Below are 20,937 nucleotides of genomic sequence, written 5' to 3' on the forward strand. Positions count from 1 at the left end.
GGGTCATTAACAGGCTCAGAGAAATTTTCTCTATAATTTAATTTTTGCTTCCCCTCAATCTTTTCATTTTTCTCCTTCTAGAAATCCCATTATTTGCAAACTGGGTCTCCTGGTCTTCCAATTCTGCATCTCTTCTCATATAATTTCTATCTTCCTGCTTTCACTCTCTGGTTTGAATTGTATGATTGACGATCACAATTGGAGTCATAACTAAACATTCTCTCTCTCTCTCTCTCTTTTTTACATTCTCTCTTTTTTTAAAAAAAATATTTATTTATTCATGAGAGACACAGAGAGAGATTGAGGCAGAGACACAGGCAGAAGGAGAAGCAGGCTCCATGCAGGGAGCCCAATGTGGGACTCAATCTCAGATCTCCAGGATCGTGCCCTGAGCTGGAAGGCAGACGCTCAACTGCTGAGCCACCCAGGCGTCCCAGTAACTGTAAACATTCTCGAACTTCTGTTTCAAGCTGTGAGGGTACCAGACTAAACTGCTCACCAAGAACAGTTATAAAAGATGGATAAAATAGTTTACTAAACTCAGAGAAGAGCCAAGAACTAAGAGGCACAAAAGCCATATACAAAATGGCAGCTATAGGGCAGCCCGGGTGGCGCAGAGGTTTAGCGCCGCCTTTGGCCCAGGGCGTGACCCTGGATACCCGGGATCGAATCCCACGTCAGGCTCCCTGCATGGAGCCTGCTTCTCCCTCTGCCTCTCTCTCTCTCCTCTCTGTGTATTCTCATGAATAAATAAATGAAATCTTAAAAAAAAAGAAAAAACAAAATGGCAGCTATACCATGACTTCTGAGAAAACAAAAATGAGAATTTAAGTCTTGTCATGATGCCTGGGTGGCTCAGTGGTTGAACATCTGCCTTTGGCTCAGAACATGATCCTGGGTCCTGGGATTGAGTCCCGCATGGGGCTCCGGCGGGGAGCCTGCTTTTCCTCCCTCTTCCTGTGTCTCTGCCTCTCTCTGTGTCATGCATGAATGAATAAATAAAATCTTAAAAGAAAAAAAAGAGTTTAAGTCTTGTCAATGTGAAGGGAACCTGATGAACAGCCCAGGATTTCAGCTGAGACCCCCGCACCCCCCACCCCCTGCAGAAGGCTACATCTTGGAAGTAAGAACAAGTGGGAAATAGGTATCTTCTTACAAAGAGTGAAATTCGTCTTGAATCATCTCAAGGCTTTAATTAGATAAGTGTGACTTTTCCCTACATTAATTGCATACCACAATAAATTAAACTTTCTCTAGAAGGAGACAATACTACATACAAACACTAAAATTTTTCATTCACAATGTACTGCAGTTAATTTTTAAAAATTGACCCCCACATAAAAAAGTAAAAGTGGCACCTCAAATTATTTGGGTAAAGATAGACTTTATGATAAATAGTACTGGGACAACTGAGTAGCCATCTGGAAAAATGTAGTTAGATAGCTATTTCAAAATACACACAAGATTGAATTCTGAATGGATTAGGGAATCTAATGTAAAGTCAAAATTATATAAGTACTTGAAGAAAACACAAATGAATGCCTGTTTAATCTTGGTATAGGGAGGTTTTTGTAACTATGATTCAAAATTCACCCTGGGTGGCTCGGTCGGTTAAGCATCTGTCTTTGACTCCCATCGTGATCCCTGGGTCCTGGGATTGAGCCCTGCTTGGCAGGGAGCCTGCTTCTCCCTCTGCCACTCCCCCTGCTTGTGCTCTCTCTTTGGCTCTCAATCTCTCACTCTCAAATAAATAAATAAAAACCTTTTAAAAATTCAAAAGCAATAAAAAATAGGTCGATAAATTTAACTATATAAAAAATTTTTAATTTGCATGGCAAAATAAATTTTTTTGGCAAAATAAATTATATTAAATCAAATGACATGGCAAACTAGGAGACGATATTTTCAATATATGACAAAGAGCTAATAACTTTAGAATATATAATATATTCAATGTTTATAAGCCTAATATAACTTTGCATTGTACACTTTGCTTTTATCACTTAACAATGTGAGTATTGGATTAATAATGTAACCCAAAATACATTATAAAGGGTTAATAACCTATTATATATTTTGATGTATTCAATATATATCGTGTAATATATTTTAACCAGTAACGTCATTACCAGGAAATTACCACTTCCAACAACATGAAAGTAAACATATATAAAGTTATTCATTGCCATGGACTCCTGGATGGCTCAGTGGTTGAGCCCCCTGCTTTCAGCTCAGGGCATGATCCTGGAGTTTAGGGATTGAGTCCTACATTGGGTTCCCTAAGGGGAGCCTGCTTCTCCCTCTGCCTATGTCTCTGCCTCTCTCTCTCTGGGTCTCTCATGAATAAATAAATAAAATCTTAAAAAAAAAGTTATTCATTGCCACATCGTTTGTAATTTCAACTTTTGGGAACAATCTAAATGCCCAATATAGGAAAGTGGTTAAGTAAATTATGGTGCACTCATACAAATGATGGAATGTTATGCCATTGTGTAAAAAAGCAAAGAAAATTTCTATGAAATGACATGTGAGATCTCCAGGATATACTGTTAAGTAAAATAATTAGAATGCAAACTATGTCTACAGTATGTTACCCTTATGTAAAAAGGAAAATATAAGAAAATACGCATGTTATTATTTTATTTTATTCTATTTTATTATTATTATTTTTTAAGTAGTCTCCATGCCCAACGTAGTGTCCAACATGGGGCTTGAACTCACAACAACCCTGAGATCAAGACCTGAGCTGAGATCAAGAGTTGGATGCTTAACTGACTGAGCCACACAGGCACCCCTAAGAAAATATACGTGTTAAAATCAACTAGCATGTGGAGGAAAACCCAAAAATGACATGCAAAAAGGAAAAAATTAACTAGTTAATAAAGTTGTCAGAATTCTAGGATGGACCCAAAATTCTCATCCTTTCGTGCACACTACCTGTATAATGGTCTCCCCTTATATGTGGGTGGGACCTTCAAATAAGATGAGATGTTGTTCTATGATCAAGTTGTGCTATGTGGAAAAGGAGATGTTGTTAGATGTAATTAGAATCTCTAATCATTTGGCTTGAGTTAATAAAAATGGGGATATCTTGGATGGGGCTGACCAAATCAGGTGACCCTTCAAAAGAGGGTATGTGGGTCCTTCTTGAAGAGACAGATTTGAAGAAGCAAGGATATTCTCTGGTTGGCCTAGAAGAAGCAAATTGCCACATTGTGGAGAAGACCAGGTCTCAATTCTGCAACCCTGAGAAACAATTCTGCCAATGACTAGTGAGCTTGGAAAAGGGACTCAAGCCTCAGATATTACAGCCCTAGCTGCCACCTGAGTCACACAGCTCACCCAGTCTGCTGAGACCCGAAGCAGTGGACCAGCTCCTGACCCACAGACACTGTGAGATAATAAATATGTGCTGTTTCAGACTGTGGCAACTTGAAATGCAACAGTACAAAACTAATATGATGACAAATGGGTAACATAGCAACTCTGAAAGAGGTGAGGAAAAAAAAAAAAAGAACTAGCCTAAGTAACTGGAGAACAGTGTTTTTCCTGGATAGGGTCAGGTTAAAAACAGTAAGAACTACACACAAATACTGCTCTTTAGTTAGTCCATTTGTTTCTCACATGGGGTATAGGTTAAGTTTGCAACTCTTTGATGTGTACCCTAGGGTTGAAGAGATCAGTGGATATATTGTGGATGGTGAGAGCCAGGATTCTCACCGTTGGAGAAAGAAGATCCCAATAAGGAAATGGGAAGGTAGGGAAGGACCTTGTGGTGTTAGATTAGAACCGGAAGGGCACCTGGGTGGCTCAGTGGTTGAACATCTGCCTTTGACTCAAATCATGATCCCAGGATCCTGGGATGGAGTCCCACATCGGGCTCCCCACAGGGAACCTGCTTCTCCCTCTGCTTATGTCTCTGCCTCTCTCTGTATGTCTCTCATGAATAAATAAATAAAATCTTAAAAAAAAAAAAGTTTAGAACTAGAGATACCAGTATGAGATAGATAAACTTATGCAATTTTTTTACATGAATAAAAAAGGAAAAGGGAGAGACAGGGAAAGAAAATAGAATGGGAAGAGGGAGTGCAAAGGAGAGAGAGAAAAAGGGGAACTATCTGTAATCAATATATACCAGGATATTCACAGTGGTTATCTTTAGGCAGTAGGCTTGTGGACAATTATTTTCTTCCTCATTGCATTCATATTTTCTAAATGTTTGTCATAAGATACATTTTAAGCAAAAGGAAACATGTACTTGTATAGACCTCTTCTTGTGGGGTCTTTCCTGAAGCCCTGTCTTGCTCCCAACACTAGTCTGCTGACGTGGCAGGTTCTCTCTGGCTTCCTGAGAGCTTACCCAGCAGAGAGAGACAGGGGAACTTGCCAGCCAGACACTTATCACATTTTGTGCTGATTGCCTCCATTTGGCCTATCTTGAGAAGTGCTCAAGGAGTTGCCCTGAAAGCCCATGGAGCCAAATCCAAGTCAGAATATGAATTATTTGCAGTATTGTCCTGATTGGTGACCTGGATCATTTCCCATGGTCATGAGCACAGATAATTCTCTTTCTAAATATTTTACTTGCCTGAAACAGACAATACAAAAAAGGCATTCATACTGAAACAGACAAAAAAGATGTTTACCTATTCTCAAAATTTTGTGTGCTTTTTTTGTGGTTATAAATGCATTACATTAAAAAAACTTGGAATGTACAAAAGAGTATTACTATAAAACACCTAAGTACATTGTTAAATATTCTGGCAAGTTTCTTTCTATGATTTTTTTTCTTTTTACATAACTGGAGTCAGATCATATCCAGTCCCCAACTCTATATTTTTTGTATGTGTGTGTTGCAATATATATAACAAATACAGGGATGCCTGGGTAGCTTAGTGGTTGAGTATCTGCCTTTGGCTCAGGTCATGATTCCAGAGCCCTGGGATTGAGTCCTGCGTCGGGCTCCACCCAGGGAGTCTGCTTCTCCCTCTGCCTATGTCTCTGCCTCTCTCTGTGTGTCTCTCATGAATAAATAAGTAAAATATTTTTAAAAGCCACAAATATATATTTGAAATATACATATAAATATAACAGAATTTACCAGCTTATCTATTTAAAAAATATTTTATGATGAAATAAGATATTTCATCTTCCCAAACTGAGTACAATCCAGTTATTTGTAGAAAGTCCCTCAGCTTGGGTTTGTCTGTTTTATTAACAGATTCTCATTATCCATTTTAGGAAGTAATTCCCCAGAAATGGTGCTTTGTCCTTCTCACTGCATCACATCAACAGGCATATCGTATTTTTCTCCCAATAATAATAATGTTAACTTTGATCACTCAGGTAAGGCCTTCTCTTCCTTAAAACTACTACTTTCGGGGGTCTGCCGTGGAAACAAGATGATGAAGGGGACGTCATCGTTTGGAAGCGTTGCAATAAGACATGTTGTGCCACCACTGTGGCTCTAAGGCCTACCACCTACAGAAGTCCGTCCACCTGTGGCAAATGTGGTTAGCCTGCCAAGCGGAAGAGAAAGTATAACTGGAGTGCCAAGGATAAAGGATAAAAATTCCACTGGGACTGGTCCAATGAGGCTCCTAAAAATTGTATACTGCAGATTCAGGCATGGATTCCCTGAAGGAACGACACCTAAGCCCAAGAGGGCAGCTGTTGCAGTTCATCTTAAGGATTTCAATGATTAGTCACAATAAACATTCTGGTTTTAATAAACAAAACAAAAAATGACTACTTTCTCCTTTGTAGTTAATAAAAACTTTGCCAGAAGATACCTTGAGACATTATAAATATCTTGCTCCTATTAAACATTTGCCCACCAATTTTAGCATCCACTGGGAACCCTTGCTGGAACAGTTGTTATGACAGCTTCATACTTTTTCAGTCTTCATTCTAGCTCTATATTAGCTTACAATTTTTGTTTGGTAACCACATAAAATAATGCTACAAATTTCCCCTAACAAATGTTCATCCACATTTTTAGCACCTATTTTGTATTTTATGTTTCACCATAAAGTTATATCATGCTTTACTAAACTAGGACATTTAGCTTGTTTCTACCTCGTCACGAATTTTTAATTTTCCAGAAAAAGAGTATCTACCCATTTTAATTTGCATTTTTGTTAATTGTTGCATTTTCTGTTTGCTCCATTGCTCCTGAAGGCAGGAACTGTGAACGTCTTATTCACTGCTATATTTCAGCACTTAGAATAGTACCTGCCACCTTACTACATGGTCAATTAATACTTGTTGGATGAAAGAGAGAAATACCAGGCCACCTGAGTGGCTTTGTTGGTTAACCTACCAACTCTTGGTTTCTGCTCAGGTCATGATCTCAGGGTTGTGGGATCCAGCCCTGTGCTGGGCTCTGTGCTCAGCAGGGAGTCTGCTTGGGATTCTGTCCCTTTCTTTCTCTCTTTCACCCACTCTCTCTCTCTCAAATAAATTAAAAAACCTTTTTCAAAAAAAGAGAGGAATATTTATGAGACCTCTTTTATTTTAAAGATATATCTGAGGCTCCTGGGTGCTCAGGGTCCTGGGATCAAGTCCCACATGGGGCTCCCTGCTCAGCAGAATGTCTGCTTCTCCCTCTCCCTCTACCCCTCCCCTCTGTTTGTGCGTTCTCTTTCTCTCTCAAATAAATAAATAAATAAATAAAATCTTTAAAAAAAAAAGATATACCAGAAGCAATCGCTCATTAGCTACGGTATGCTAGGCACTGTGCTCAGGGACTTGTGTGGATTATTCTCATACACCGATGACAGTCCTATGACAGAGGTTTGGTTATTATCTACCTTTACAGATGAGGCACCCACAGATTTAAGAAGTTAGCCATGGCCAGACAACTAGCAAGGGGCTGAGGCCAGCATTCAAACACAGGCAGTCTAGCTGCTGAGCTTATGTTAAGTTTGGGGCAGTGAAAATGTAAAACTTTTGTTGTAGTATGCAACTCTGTTTCAAGTATAGAGTTCAGTTTTGTTGAACTGGGCTCTTTCACATGGACCCTGGAACTAAATTTAATACGGAAAAAAATTCCCATGCAGGTTAACTAATAATCAGGCCCAATGCACTGAATGACAGCTAATGAAAATTCTGTTTAGACAACTCTGAAAAGTCTTATCTCTACCATAAGAAATAATCTGTGAAAGAAGAACGAACCTAGAAACTTTGATGGAACATACAATTGCTTCTTAGTAGGAAACCGAACTAATCCTGAAATGTTTGTATATTGAAAGTATACCCCAGGGCACCTGGGTGGCTCAGTCAGTTAAGTGTCTACCTTTGGCTCGGGTCTTGATCCCGGGGTCCTGGGATTGAGTTCCCCCTAGGCTCCCTGCTCTACAGGGAGTCGGCTTCTCCCTCTACCCCTACCCCCTGATTGTGCTCTCTTGCTCTCTCTCATGGACTCAATCTCTGTCTCAAATAAACAAATAAAATCTTTTTTAAAAAAATGAAAATACACCCCAGACTGTCTGGGTGACTCAGTTAAGTGACTGACTCTTGGTTTGGTTTTAGGTCATAATCTCAGGGTCGTGAGATCGAGTCCTGAACCAGGCTCCATGTTGAGGGTGGATCTGCTTGGGCTTCTTTCTCTCCCTGTACACTCTCCCTCTCTTCCTCAAGTAAATAAAGCAAAGAGAAGAAAGATTAGTTAGGGTTATGTACACCCTAACTAATAAGTAGGATTTGCTTTATGTTATACCAATTTATTTTTCCACCTGACTTCTTTCCAAAGCATTTAAGAATACCGTAACAAGGCTCTTCTTCTTCTGCAAGCTTGTCAGGGAAAAGGGCTAGAGTTCTTTGAAATTATTACCTTTTAGCAACTTGCACAAAGTCTTCACTTGCTTGAGCCAATTCCTCTGCCATCTTCTCTAAACAGGCAAATGCTTCAATTTCCTTGTCTTTCTTCTCCATCAAAATGATCAGATGGCAAAGCTGGACAGTCATTGGAGAGATGATTCTCTCAATGGCCTTGTTCTGTATCATGGAGCCAATGTCTTCTGAGAGGAAAGATTCCATCCCTTCCAGTCTGTGAACAGAAGTGTGACATGGTCTTAGCCCATGCTGACTCACATGTATCAATATTTCTCTGACTTGATGTTCATCTAATTTAATCTCTACAAGGGGAAAGACATCTACAAAATATTAAAGAGCTAAATAGGGGTAATTTGCAGGACCTTGCAAGAATAGAATATATTGTGGCCTAGCAGCAACATGTAAAAAAGTAAAATAAGGACATGTGAGGTTCAGAGGAAGGAAAATGGGATGGAAAACAGACTCATGCATGCAAACTGAATGACCTAGGGACCAGTTTAAGCAATGGTTAGTCTAATTATGAAGACATGGCTGAGGTTTTCATTATTTGTAGAACTACATACAGTAGAGGGAAGAACGCTCCATGGAGCTTCTCAGAACAAGGGATGAAAGCCATGTAGCAAGAGAAAATTCTCTCTTAGGTTGAATGGGCATCTCCAATCAAAATCTCAAAAATCCTAGGAGTACTATTACTTGGGGGTTAATAAACTTCCTTCCCCTGGTGGCATACAAGCTGAATGACAACTTGAGGATATTATATAGAAATTTCAAGCATTGTGTGTTCAAATGGACAAAATTCCAAGACTGAAATGTTTGATCAATAATTACAAGAGTGTAGCCACATACAGCGAACCAATAAGGGAGGAAAACATGGCATTTTTGCTTACCTTGATGAGAAGACACCTCCCACTCTCTGAGCCAAAGAGCAGACCCCTGGATTCACTTTAACTGTAAGAAACCAAGTTTGGGTGGTTTTTTGTGTTTTGTTTTCTAAAATTCAGCAACAGGAATCTATTTACATCCACACTACAGTTCGAGACTGTGGCATTGCCCAGCAACTGTTAGCTGACTCTGCTACTGACGTCACAGACAGGATTGCTAACAAGCAAACATCATAATTTATGCATGGAGCTATGGAAAGTCTGCTGTTTCTGCAATATTAAAAGTGCTGCTTATCTACAAAAATAAGAACAAGATTAAAGTATGAGAAAAAAGCTAACTTGTTTTAATCAGTCCAGTCATAAAAACAAAACTTAACTAGGAGTCTTTAGACAGTTTTGTTGTTGGGAATGAGAAGAAATTTGGCACCAGGGCTAATAAAAGGCAGATGATGAATCACTGAGCAGTTTAATTAACTTGGATTCTTTCTAGTTCCCTTGTGTGAATTTTTACAAGAATTTGTTGAGGAAATATTCTGGCTATTTCTTGGAACAGTAAGAGTAATTGGGTTTAAACTGGAGGAAAAATAGACTTTAAAATTTTTAAAAAGATCTTATTTATTCATAAGAGACACACACATAGAGAAGCAGAGACACAGGCAGAGGGAGAAGCAGGCTCCCTGCAGGGAGCCCGATGCGGGACTCGATCCCAGGATCCTGGGATCTAGCCCTGAGTCAAAGGCAGACGCTCAACCACTGAGCCACTCAGGAGTCCCTAGACTTCACTTTGTATTAATTCATATTGTGTTCCAGATGTTTTCCACACATCAGCTCACTTATTCCATACAACAATTTAATTAGGTGTTATTAAGTTCACTTTCTGAGTGAAGAAACTGAAGACTGGGGCATATGAATGCTACCAAATCTCTGAGGATGATTTCCTATTCAAATTAGCACCCGTTCCTGGATTTTCAATAAATTCCTAAAGATTACAGCTGTTTGAGTTGTGTCTGGTCAGGAAAACAGAAACCATTCTAGGTATTTAAAGTGGAGGGAATTTGGTTGAAGAAATTAATTACAACACTGTTAGGAGGGACAGTGATTGAGGCAGGACTTCTGGTAATGATTGAACAAGAAGACTCTCAAATACTCTTCCCTAAAAGCAACTATAAAGATAGACGAAATTGCCCTAAAACAACCATTTCAGCACTCTGGAAATTGGTCAAAGGCATACAACAATCTGAGGAGTGCTTATGCTTGAGCAATTGCTTTGTGCAGCATTACGGCATTCTAGTCTGGTGCTGAGTCCATCTATGGCCTCAATGTGAGGTTCTGTCAGGGAGGGAAATCCATAAGAACCAGTAGCTTCTCTATTGCCATTGAAAAGGGCTCACTCTAAAAAAAAAAAAAGAAAAAAAGAAAAGGGCTCACTCTGTTTGGAGCAGCGGATGATGACACCCAGATTCTCTGTCAGTGAAAGTGATTTCCCAGAGGCAGAAGAGTCTATGTCTATCACAAGACATACTATCCTTTAGCCTATAGGGGAATGGCACCAGATGATAATTCAAATCAATAGAGAGCAATGAAGAATTTCTATATTGCTACTTATATAAGTAATTATCAAAACCATACACACATTTTTCTCTTTTCTCTTAACAGACTTAAAAATATAAGATTATGTAAAATAATAACTTTAACACTGTATTGTTGGATTTACAAGAATCAAAGCATGAAAGAGGAGAAAATAAAACTACATTAAAGCAAATTTTCAGGGCAGTCCGGGTAGCTCAGCAGTTTAGCGATGCCTTCGGCCCAGGGCGTGATCCTGGAGACCTGGGATCGAGTCCCACGTCGGGCTTCCTGCATGGAGCCTGCTTCTCCCTCTGCCTGTGTCTCTGTCTCTCTCTGTGTCTCTCATTTATAAATAAATAAAATCTTTAAAAAACAAAGCAAATTTTCATTATCTTAACAGAATTAAAATGTATTAAATTGCAGCAAATATTTTTAAAAGTTAAGATGCACATTATAATCCTAAAAGAAACAACAGGAAAATAACTTAAAAAAAAAATACTAAAGGTAGGGGCACCCGGATGGCTTAGTCAGTAGAGGATGCAACTCTTGATCATGGGGTTGTAGATTCAAGCCCCATGTTGGGTGTAGAGATTACTTTTTTTTTTTTTTGAGATTACTTTTTAAAAATGAAATATTTGGGATGCTTGGACGGCTCAGCGGTTGAGTGCTTGCCTTTGGCCCAGGGCGTGATCCTGGAGTCCTGGGATTGAGTTCCACATTGGGCTCCCTGCATAGAGCCTGCTTCTCCCTGTGCCTATGTCTCTGCCTGTCTCTCTCTGTGTGTGTGTCTCTCATGAATAAATAAATAAAATCTTTAAAAAAATAAAAATGAAATATTTTATTTATTAAAAATGAAATATTTAAAAAAGTAAAATATTTTATTTTTAAGATTTTACTTATTTGAGAGAGTGAGCTCATGAACCTGAGCATGTGCACATGAGCTAGGGAGGCTGAGCACAGAGACTGACAGAGGGTTCAATCTCACTACCCTGAGATCATGACCTGAGCCACAACCAGGAGTCAGACACTTAACCAACTAAGCCACCCTGGCACCCCCCCCAAAATAAAACATTAAAAAAAATACTAAAGGTAACCAACAATTAATTAAAATTGCACATGAGGGGCACCTGACTGGCTTAGTCAGTAGAGCATGTGACTTGATCTCAGAGCTGTGAGTTCAAGCCCCATGTAGGGTATGGAACATACTTAGAAAAATAAAATAAAATAGCATACTAAAAATATTTATTTTTAAAAGAAGACAATCAAGAAGGAGAACATAGAAAACAAATAGCAAAATGACAAACATATAAATAATATCAATAATTATATTAAATCTGAATTCTCTAAACACTCTAATCAAAACAGAGATCAACAGACAGCATAAAAAAAGCAAGACCCAGGGGTGCCTGGGTGACTTGGTCAGTTAAGTGATCAACTCTTGATTTTGGCCTAAGGTCATGATCTCAGGGTTGTGAGATTGAGCCCTGCCTTGGGTTCCACACTCAGTGGGGAGTCTGCTTGAGATTCTCTCTCAAGCCTCTGCCCCTCACACTCATGTTCTCTCTCTCTGAAATAAATAAATAAATCTTAAAAAAAAAAAGTAAGACCTAATTATATCTACAAGAGACACAAACTTGATTCAAAAACACAAATGGGTGGAAAGTAAAGTGAATGGGTATAAGCTATCCCTTGTAAAAGAGAGGGAGAGTGCTCTGCTGGGTTGAACAATGTCCTTCCAAATTTCATGTTTACCCAGAACCTAGGAAAGCAACTTTATTTAAAAATGAGATCTCTGAAAGATGTAATCAAGTTAAGGTCATACTAGATTAGAGTAGGCCCTAATTCAATGGCTGATATCCTTGTAAAGAGGAGAGAAACTCACACAGAATGCCATGTAATGATGGAGGCAGAAATTGGAGTGATATAAGCCAAGAGCACCAGAAACTGCTGACAACTATCAGATGGTAGGACGAGAAAGGGTAGGATTCTTCCCTAAAGCCTTGAGAAAATGCATGGGTCTGATGACACATTAATTTCAGACTTCTGGCTTCAGAACTGTGAGAGATCAATTTCTGTTTTAAGCCACCCAGTTTGTTAGCATCCCTAAAAAAAAAAAAAAAAAAAAAAAAATGAATACACACTTCTGTTATTATAAAATAGTCTTTAAGACAATAATATTGTTATAGACAAAAAGACACATTTCATAAGGATAAAAAAGGTAAATATGTCATAAAATATAACACCTAGAAGTGTAAATGTGCCTTACAATAGAGCCCCAAAATATATGAAACTAAAACCAACAGAACAAAAAGGAGAAATAATACATTTATAGTTGTAGATTTCACAACCCAATTTTAATTAAGGGTGACTGGCTGGCTCAGTCAGGAGAGCATGCAACTCTTAATCTTGGGGTCATGAATTCAAGCCTCATATTAGGGGTAGAGTTTACCTAAAAAAATATAAAATCCAATTTTAAATAATTAATAGAAAAATTGATCAGAAAATTAGGAAAACTTGAACAGTACTATCAACCAAGGCACCGTAATTAGCATATACAGAACACTCCACACAATGACTGGAGAATATGCATTCTTTACTTCAAGCACACGTGGCACTTTTCCAAGATAGACCACATGCTGTGCTGTAAGAGTCTCAATAAATAAAAGGGATTAGAATTATGCAAAGTATATTCTCTGATCCCAATAGACTTAAATTAGAAATCAACAACAGAAAGACATTTGGAAAATCCTTGAATATTTAAAAATTGAACAACACATTAAAAAAATAGCCTATAGATCAAAGAAGAAATCACAAGGGACCTTAGGAACTGTCTTGAATTGAATGAACATGAAGTACAACAGATCAAAACATATCAGATACAGCTAAGGCAGTAGTTAGTGGGAAATTTATAGCTTTAAAATCCATAAAAAGAAAAAAATCAGTAAATTAGAATTTATTGAAATTTAAAACTTTTGCACTATAAAAGATATCATTAAAAATGAAAAGATAAACCGCAGACTAGGAGAAATATTTACCAGTCATATATCTGACAAAAGGCTTGTATCCAAAGTATTTAAAGAATTCTTGGGATCCCTGGGTGGTGCAGCGGTTTGGCGCCTGCCTTTGGCCCAGGGCGCAATCCTGGAGACCCGGGATCGAATCCCACGTTGGGCTCCCGGTGCATGGAGCCTGCTTCTCCCTCTGCCTGTGTCTCTGCCTCTCTCTCTGTGTGACTATCATAAATAAATAAAAATTAAAAAAAAAAAAGAATTCTTGAGGCATCTGGGTGTTTCAGTTGGTTGAGTGATGCTTTCTCAGTTTCAGCTCAGGTCATGATCTCAGGGTCCTGCGACTGAATCCCAAGTTGGGCTCCCCACTCAGCAGGGAGTCTGCTTGAGCATTCTCTCTTTCTCTCTCTCTTCCTCCCCCTCTGCCACTTCCCCTGTTCATGTGCTCTCTAAACAAACAAACAAATAAATAAAATATTTTTAAAAATTAAAATTAAAACAATGATACCAAGTGTTAACAAGGTTTCAAAGAGATCCTTTCTTATTGCTGGCAGGAATGTAAAATGGTACATCCCCTTTAGAAAGCAGTTTGGTAGTATCTTAAAAAGTTAAACATAAAATTTATCAGAGGAGGCAGCAATTCAATTCTTAGGAATCCACCCAAGATGGAGCATGCTGTTTCAGCTGGGCCACAACCAGTATTCCAGACAGGCTGAGAGGTGATCTGCCTAGAGGAGCAGGAGGTTGGTTTTTTTGGAGTGGAGGCTTGGAGCTGAAATGAGAATTTCAGTAGGATCACTGAGAAGACAATAGAAGAATCACTCTTTTGCTCTACTCTAGGACTGGGAACTCTAAAAGGGGTGGGTAGTCTTTCCCTTTCAGTAGAAACATCAGGGACACTTGGATGGTCTTTCCAGCTTTGGGAGAACACCAGAGAAGGGTAGGATTCACCCTGAGGAGCACTGCAGGCTAGAGAACCACAGAGGAGGCTTGGTATGAGAAGGAAAGCCCCCTTCCAGGAATATATGAGGAAAAGAGAATTTCACAAGTGGCAGCCTCAGGAGTTATGTAGGTGAAGGAATGAACTAGTAAAACCTAGATGTTCCTTGTTGAGGTATTCTTAGTGATACCCAAAGTCAGATGAGGTATAAACTGGGTAGAGGCAGATGTAGCCTTTGGCCTTTCCTTCAGTCAATACAGATGGGACTCAGTTTCCTTCCATTCTAGATTGGTTTCAAAACTGATTTATTCTAGGAAATTTTCCCTGATGATTCTCCTCTCTCTTTTTTAAAGGTTTTATTAATTTATTCATGAGAGATACAGAGAGAGAAAGGCAGAGACATAGGCAGAGGGAAAAGCGGGCTCCTTGCAGGGAGCCTGATGTGGGACTCGATCCTGGGACTCCAGGATCACACCCTGGGCTGAAGGCAGACACTCAACCACTGAGCCACCCGGGTATCCCATGATTCTCCCCTCTCAAATGCCTCTTGTATTCCTAGCTCCTTAGCACTACTAGTTATCATAATTTTACAGGATGGAAAAAATCATCTTAAATGTATCAATATTTTCATTTCTTTGAAAAGATGTCATGGGATGCCTGGGTGGCTCAGTTGGTTAAGCACGTGCCTTTGGCTTGGGTCAGGATTGAGGGTCATGGGATCTGCCCCCTATGGGGCTCTCTGCTCAGTGGGGAGCCTGCTTCTCCCTCTGCCTCTGCCCCTCCCCTGACTGTGCTCTCTCTTCCAAACAAATAAATAAAATCTTTTAAAAAAAGAAAGAATAGAAAAGATGCTACCAATATCTAATTAAGTTGGTCATCCACAGGCCTATTACCCTTGTGCAAACTCTGAGCATGCATCATGTTGTAGCAACATGGTCCATAGAAAGAGAGTATGGGCTCCATCAGAGGCCTCTGGATAGGAGGTATGGACAAAACCTCACAGTCACTGACACCCTGTAACTCTAGATTTCACAATGCCCCTTGAGTACAACTCACTGAGTTATTTTTCTATTTTCCTTCATCTCTGTGTGGGAGCTATTGCATCTAGGAAGAACAGGAAATAGAGGAGAAAATGACTCAGGTGCCATATGGACATAACCAGCTTCATCCTACATGTTGAGATGTCAGTGTTTCTAAAAGGTATTCCTGTCCCCACACTCACTCCAACCCAGAATTCCAGCAGCAGAAACTGTAGGGATATTTGCTTCTCCAGTTCAATTCCTCTAGGTAGCATCCAGAAAAATGTTAGCTTCCCCAGGAATGGAGCTCTGTGAGAACAAGGACTTGTGTCCTCCACGCCTTGAACATGGTCTGGAACAAGGACTTGTTAAACACAGGTGTTCTAGAGTAGAAGAGTATGAGTTGCATCCTATTTCAGGGAGGGGTGTCAAAAGCCTCTATTGAAGGAAGAGGCAGTCCTACCTCCAAAGTGCTCAAGAGCAACCAAGACCTCGGTCTAAAGAAATAGTAAGTCTTATTTTATTTAGCCCAATTCTGAGGTAGAAAATGCTAGCTAAGTAAAGGCTTTGATTGGGATGCCTCCAGGATCAAGTCCCACATCGGTCTCCCCAGTAGGGAGCCTGCTTCTCCCTCTGCCTATGTTTCTGCCTCTCTGTATCTTTCATGAATAAATAAATTCTTTTTTTTAAAAAAGGCTTTAATAGGAACTTTATGATCCATCTGGCATATGATTCATCAGTTTTGGAAAGGTTAATGCACACTCAACATTAAAGCTATCTAACACACTTTCATTTGACCTTGATGATGATCAGGGCACTTCAAAGACTTTGGTTAGAGTAGTGTGGTGAGTGTGGCAATAAAGGTACAATGGAAAGACTTAATAAAAGGCTACGACTCTGAAATTGAGGATGCTGGCTTCAATGCACTGTTGCAGTCTTTGATGTGTGGGTAGATATGAGGAATGCTATGTTTTAGAAAGATTAATTTGGTAGTGACATTCGGGAAAGACTGGAGAGGTAAAGGGGCTAAAGGAAGAAGACAGATGCAAAACCCAAAGCATAACGTGATTGTGGTAATGTGAGAGATAATGAGAGAAAAACAATTTTTAGTAGTTTGGTGTCCAAGTATAGGACACAAAGAGCAGAGAAAGGGAAAGGATAGAGGAGGATTCTGAAGATTATTTCTTAGGAATATGACCCTTAGGCCCATGTAAGAAAGACCCTTACTTTAGGGACTCCCAGTCTGACCCTCCTTTAGCCATGTCCCTCCCTATGGATGAGATGTTTGTGAGGCCAAGGGGATATAGTCCCTTCCCCTTTCTAGACTATGCTAAGTATCTGAGAACCAGAATTCATGATCCAAATACCTCAGCTCTTGTTCTGATCTGGCACTGGCTTGTTCCCAGGGTCTAGTCTCCAAAGGGTCAATGACATTGCTGGTTTGTGTACCCCTATGCTTGGGCAGTTGCCAAAATGCAGCTGTTTGTGGAAGGTTCTGGGTAAGTAGATGGAGCTTGAATTTCCTGGCTGTAGTGTCTCCATGCATATAGGCATGGCCCCCTCATGGAGCTGGATGGAATCAAGGAAGGGAAGAAACAGGGGCAGGCCATGGACAGAGGCCAGTGTCATCTCTTTCAGTATTTCCAATTTCTGGCATTGAACTTCCATGAATCTGAAAATTCTAGAAATCTTGGCTTTCCAGGTCATCCTTATCATTATGTATTTGTAAGGCAGGAAGATATTTTATCTAGCAGCTTATGGGCATGGTTTATAGCTTCAAAATATTTAGACATACGGTAGACATTTACACATATGGCTTTCATCTATACTATTACCCTACAAGTATTAGATGTGGCCTTGCTTCTTAGCCCAACATATTCTTTATTTAGTGTCTTCCTATGACTTTTCTCCAAATATTCTTTTACACTGAGAGTTTACCTTTTGGATTCTCCCTTAAAATACCCAGCTCAGTTCTTTCGTAATTAGCTTGCCAGTTTTTTAAATTATTAATTTGCAATTCCTCCTATTTCCTAAATAAGGATCCTCAGTCAGATGTATATATATATACACACATATATATATACATGTGCCAAACATCATATCCTATTCTGTGGCTTTCCTTTTCGTTCTCTGGATGGTGTTTTTTGATAAATAAACGTTATTTTCAAGGTTGCTAATTCATCAGTTTCTTCCTTTATCCCTAGAGGTTTTTTTGTGTCCTCTTTAAGATCTTTACCTAATGTAAGTTTATAAAGATTTTCTCGTTTTCTTTTAAAAGCTTTATTGCCTTACCTTCATATTTAGATGCATCAACTCACAATGAATCTGCAACTGATTTTGTGTACTATAGAGGTCAAGATTAATTTTGTTTTCCAAATGTAGATCCACTGATTCAGCCTCATTTATTGAAAAGTCCGTTTTCCCCCCATTGATCTACAATGTCACCTTTGTTATAAACCAAGTGACTCTATCTATCAATCGATGGATAGATAGGTATCTTTCCTTTGGTCTACTTGTCTCTCCTGTGCCCAAACCACATTTTCTTAATGGCTATAGCTTTGTGCTTAAATACTGTAACTTTTATAGGTCTTGATATCTGGGAGTATTAAGTCTTCCAACTTTCTTCATCAAGATTGCTTTTGTTATTCTTCGACCTTTGCGTTTCTGCATACATTTCAGAAGTGCCTTGTCGATTTCCATCCGCAGACACTGGACTGGGCTTTGGAACGTTTCATCTTTACCCACAAATCTTCCCTTCGGAACAGTAGGGTGGAGGAGCCGCAACGTGCGGCACAGTAGGGGATCCTCGGCTGGGGCCCGGGACTCAGGGGGCCGCGCCGTCTCCGTTCTCCCTAAGTAGCACCTTATCAAGGGTGCGCCAAAGCCGCGCTCGCCCCGGCCAGCCGCCAGCCCCCTGGGATCCCGGAGCAGGGAACAGCGCGAGCTGCGGAGCGCGGTCCCCGCCCCCGTCCCCGCCCGACAACCGGGCCCGGGCGCGGACGGCCGCGCGGCATCACGGGGCGGAGGCGGGGCCGCTCCCGCAGCTGCGGGAGGAGGGGACGGGGCGGGGGGGAACGGGAGGGGGCAAGGGAGGGGGCACGGCCTCCGGACGGCCGTGCGGCGTCAGGGGGCGGGGGCGGGGGCGGGGCCGAGCCGGGAGCTGAGGGGGAAGGGGAGGGGGAAGGGGAGGGGATGGGGAGGGGAGGGGAGGGGACGGGGAGGGGCCGGGGAGAGGGCGTGGCCTCCGGACGGCCGTGCGGCATCACGGGGCGGGGGCGGGGCGGCGCCGGGAGCTGAGGGGGGAGGGGAGGGGGAGGGGAAGGGGAGGGGGCTTGGCCTCCGGACGGCCGCGCGGCATCATGGGCGGGGGCGGGGCCGCGCCGGGAGCTGCCGGGGGAGGGGACGGGGAGGGGACGGGGAGGGGACGGGGAGGGGGCGCGGCCTCCGGACGGCCGCGCGGCATCACGGGGCGGGGGCGGGGCCGCGCCGGGAGCTGCTTGGGGAGGGGACGGGGAGGGGACGGGGAGGGGACGGGGAGGGGACAGGGAGGGGGCGCGGCCTCCGGGCTGACGCGCGGGCGCCCGGGCGCGTCGCCACCGGGACCCCAGTGGCTCGGGGAGCCGGCGCGGCGGCGGGCGTCCGGGCGGCTTCCGCACTGAGCCGCCCCCTCTGCCGGCTGGTCCCTGCGGCGGCGGCCCGGGCGACCCGGGCGCACGGCCCTTCGCCATGTACACCTTCGTGGTGCGCGACGAGAACAGCAGCGTCTACGCCGAGGTGTCGCGGCTGCTGCTCGCCACCGGGCACTGGAAGAGGCTGAGGCGCGACAACCCCAGGTTCAACCTGATGCTGGGCGAGAGGAACCGGCTGCCCTTCGGGAGACTGGGTGAGCGCCCCCGGTCCCCGCCCTCCCGCTCCTCCCGCGGCCCTCAGCACCAGCGCTTTTGTCTTAAGGTCATAAATCTTCCTCTCCGTGGTTCCTCGGGCATGGAGCAGAAGGCTGCGGAGCGGTCTAAAGCCCAACCGCTTTGCATGCCTTCCCGTCCCGTAAGCGGGGTTCCGGGCCGCCGCCGCCTCCGGACAATGGCGCGTCCCTGCAGCCCGGGGGGCGTGGGCCGCGCGTTCCCGCCCTGCCCCGCCGGGCGCCCCCGGACCGCGCACCGCAGAGCTGCGGCGGGACCAGGCCCCGCGGAGCCGGCGCGCGACCCGCCTCAGGCTGGAGTCCTCTTGGGAATTTCCTGCACGGCGGATTCCACCCGCCTGGCGTAGGCGCGGGGGGGATCCTTGTGCGTGGTGGAGACGCTGCCGATTCAGCTCCCCGAGGGCTCACACACACTGGGGATTTGCAAAAGACCTCTAGAACCCAAAGGCAGGAGTTCCAGAAGTGAGCCCGGCCGGGGAAGGGCCGAAGGGTGTCTGATTTAGCCCTTTCCTTAGCTTCCCCGAGGATTTTACATGACACCGGCTTCCCCCTGTGTTCCACTTCTCCGCCCTGCCCATCCCGAGGGAGTTAGCCTCACTCACATGATTGATGCTGGCTGGGCACCATCATGTCCACATCCTCGCCTGGAGGGCGGAGCAGGGGAAAGGAGAGGACCGGCAGCGCCTTTCCGGGTGACGTCATCGAGAAGTTGTGCAGATCACTTCAACTTACCTCCCGTTGACCTGGACAGTCTCGTGGCTTCTCCTCACTGCGCAGTCATCCTGGAGATGCACCCTCTCTCAGAGTAGCTATGTCCCTTTCCAAAATTCTCCTGGGGTGGGGACCAAATCGAATTGCCAAAGACAGAAGACGAAAATCAATGATGAGGAAAGGTCATCTCTGCCCTGGAAGGCAACCCAGAGAGGGTGGTGTTCAGTGTCCAGCAGAGGACACAGTTTTTAGAAATAGGTGTGGTCAGAGGGTAGAGAGGTTGAATGGGCAGATTGAAAACAGGCCGTTTGGAACTGACTGGCTCCTGGTGAGCTTACATGACAGCTTTTCCGTGAGGGGCTTGTATAGTTGTAGTAATTTCAGGAAGGAAGGGTGTTGCATAGCCTTATGGGAATTTTTTCTTTGGAATGGTACCATGGACAGCTTTTTATTGTTATACAACTTTAGAATGTATGCGTGATGGGGACTCCATGGAGGGGCTGATTCCAACCCCCAGAACTCTGAGACTACAGGGAACGTGTCTGGAGATTCCCTTTTGTTAACCTGTCTCTCCAGGAAACCTTCAGCAAAGAGGATACCTTTCCTGAAAGAAGAAGTACTTATAGTTGAGAAAATATATTTCCTTCTTGCTCTGTCCACTTCCCTGCCATACTGACTTACCTTCTTCCCTGGACTGGTCAATGCCTGGCTGTAAAAGTTTAGGGGGAATCCTAATATTAAAAACAGACCGAATTGTCTCTACTGGGGCTGAAGCAGGGGTGGTTGGCATTGCTATGATGCTCAGGACTAGAGGTAAAAGGAGCAGAAATTTATAGGGTCCAAATCCTAAACAGGACCACAGAGTCAGCAGATGATAAGTAAACATTTGATTTTTATGGAAAAGAAAACAGAATCCTACACCCATATATTTATGTGTCTTCAGTGTTAGGGATATTTAATTTTTGCTGTAAGTGCACTGTGTGAAACCCAATGAGATGGCTTATAGAGCCAGGTAAAGTGTCAGGAATGCTTGGTGCCATGGAGATGAGAAGGT

The 20,937-nt window shown here is 42.7% G+C and overlaps 1 protein-coding gene and 1 pseudogene across 1 annotated transcript in view; both read left to right on the forward strand.

Moving 5' to 3' along the window:
- Window positions 1-5,402: 5,402 nt before the first annotated feature.
- Window positions 5,403-5,705, forward strand: LOC112664399 (60S ribosomal protein L37-like; annotated as a pseudogene).
- A 13,108-nt stretch (window positions 5,706-18,813) lies between these two features.
- TTL (tubulin tyrosine ligase) overlaps window positions 18,814-20,937 on the forward strand; it is a 34,698-nt gene continuing 32,574 nt past the window's right edge. Inside the window, 1 exon segment of the mRNA XM_025453929.3 lies at window positions 18,814-19,136. Coding sequence (XP_025309714.3) covers window positions 18,980-19,136 — 157 coding nt within the window. The 5' untranslated portion in view covers window positions 18,814-18,979.

The sequence above is a fragment of the Canis lupus genome, chromosome 17 (genome assembly GCF_003254725.2).
Source record: "Canis lupus dingo isolate Sandy chromosome 17, ASM325472v2, whole genome shotgun sequence".
NCBI lineage: Eukaryota > Metazoa > Chordata > Mammalia > Carnivora > Canidae > Canis > Canis lupus.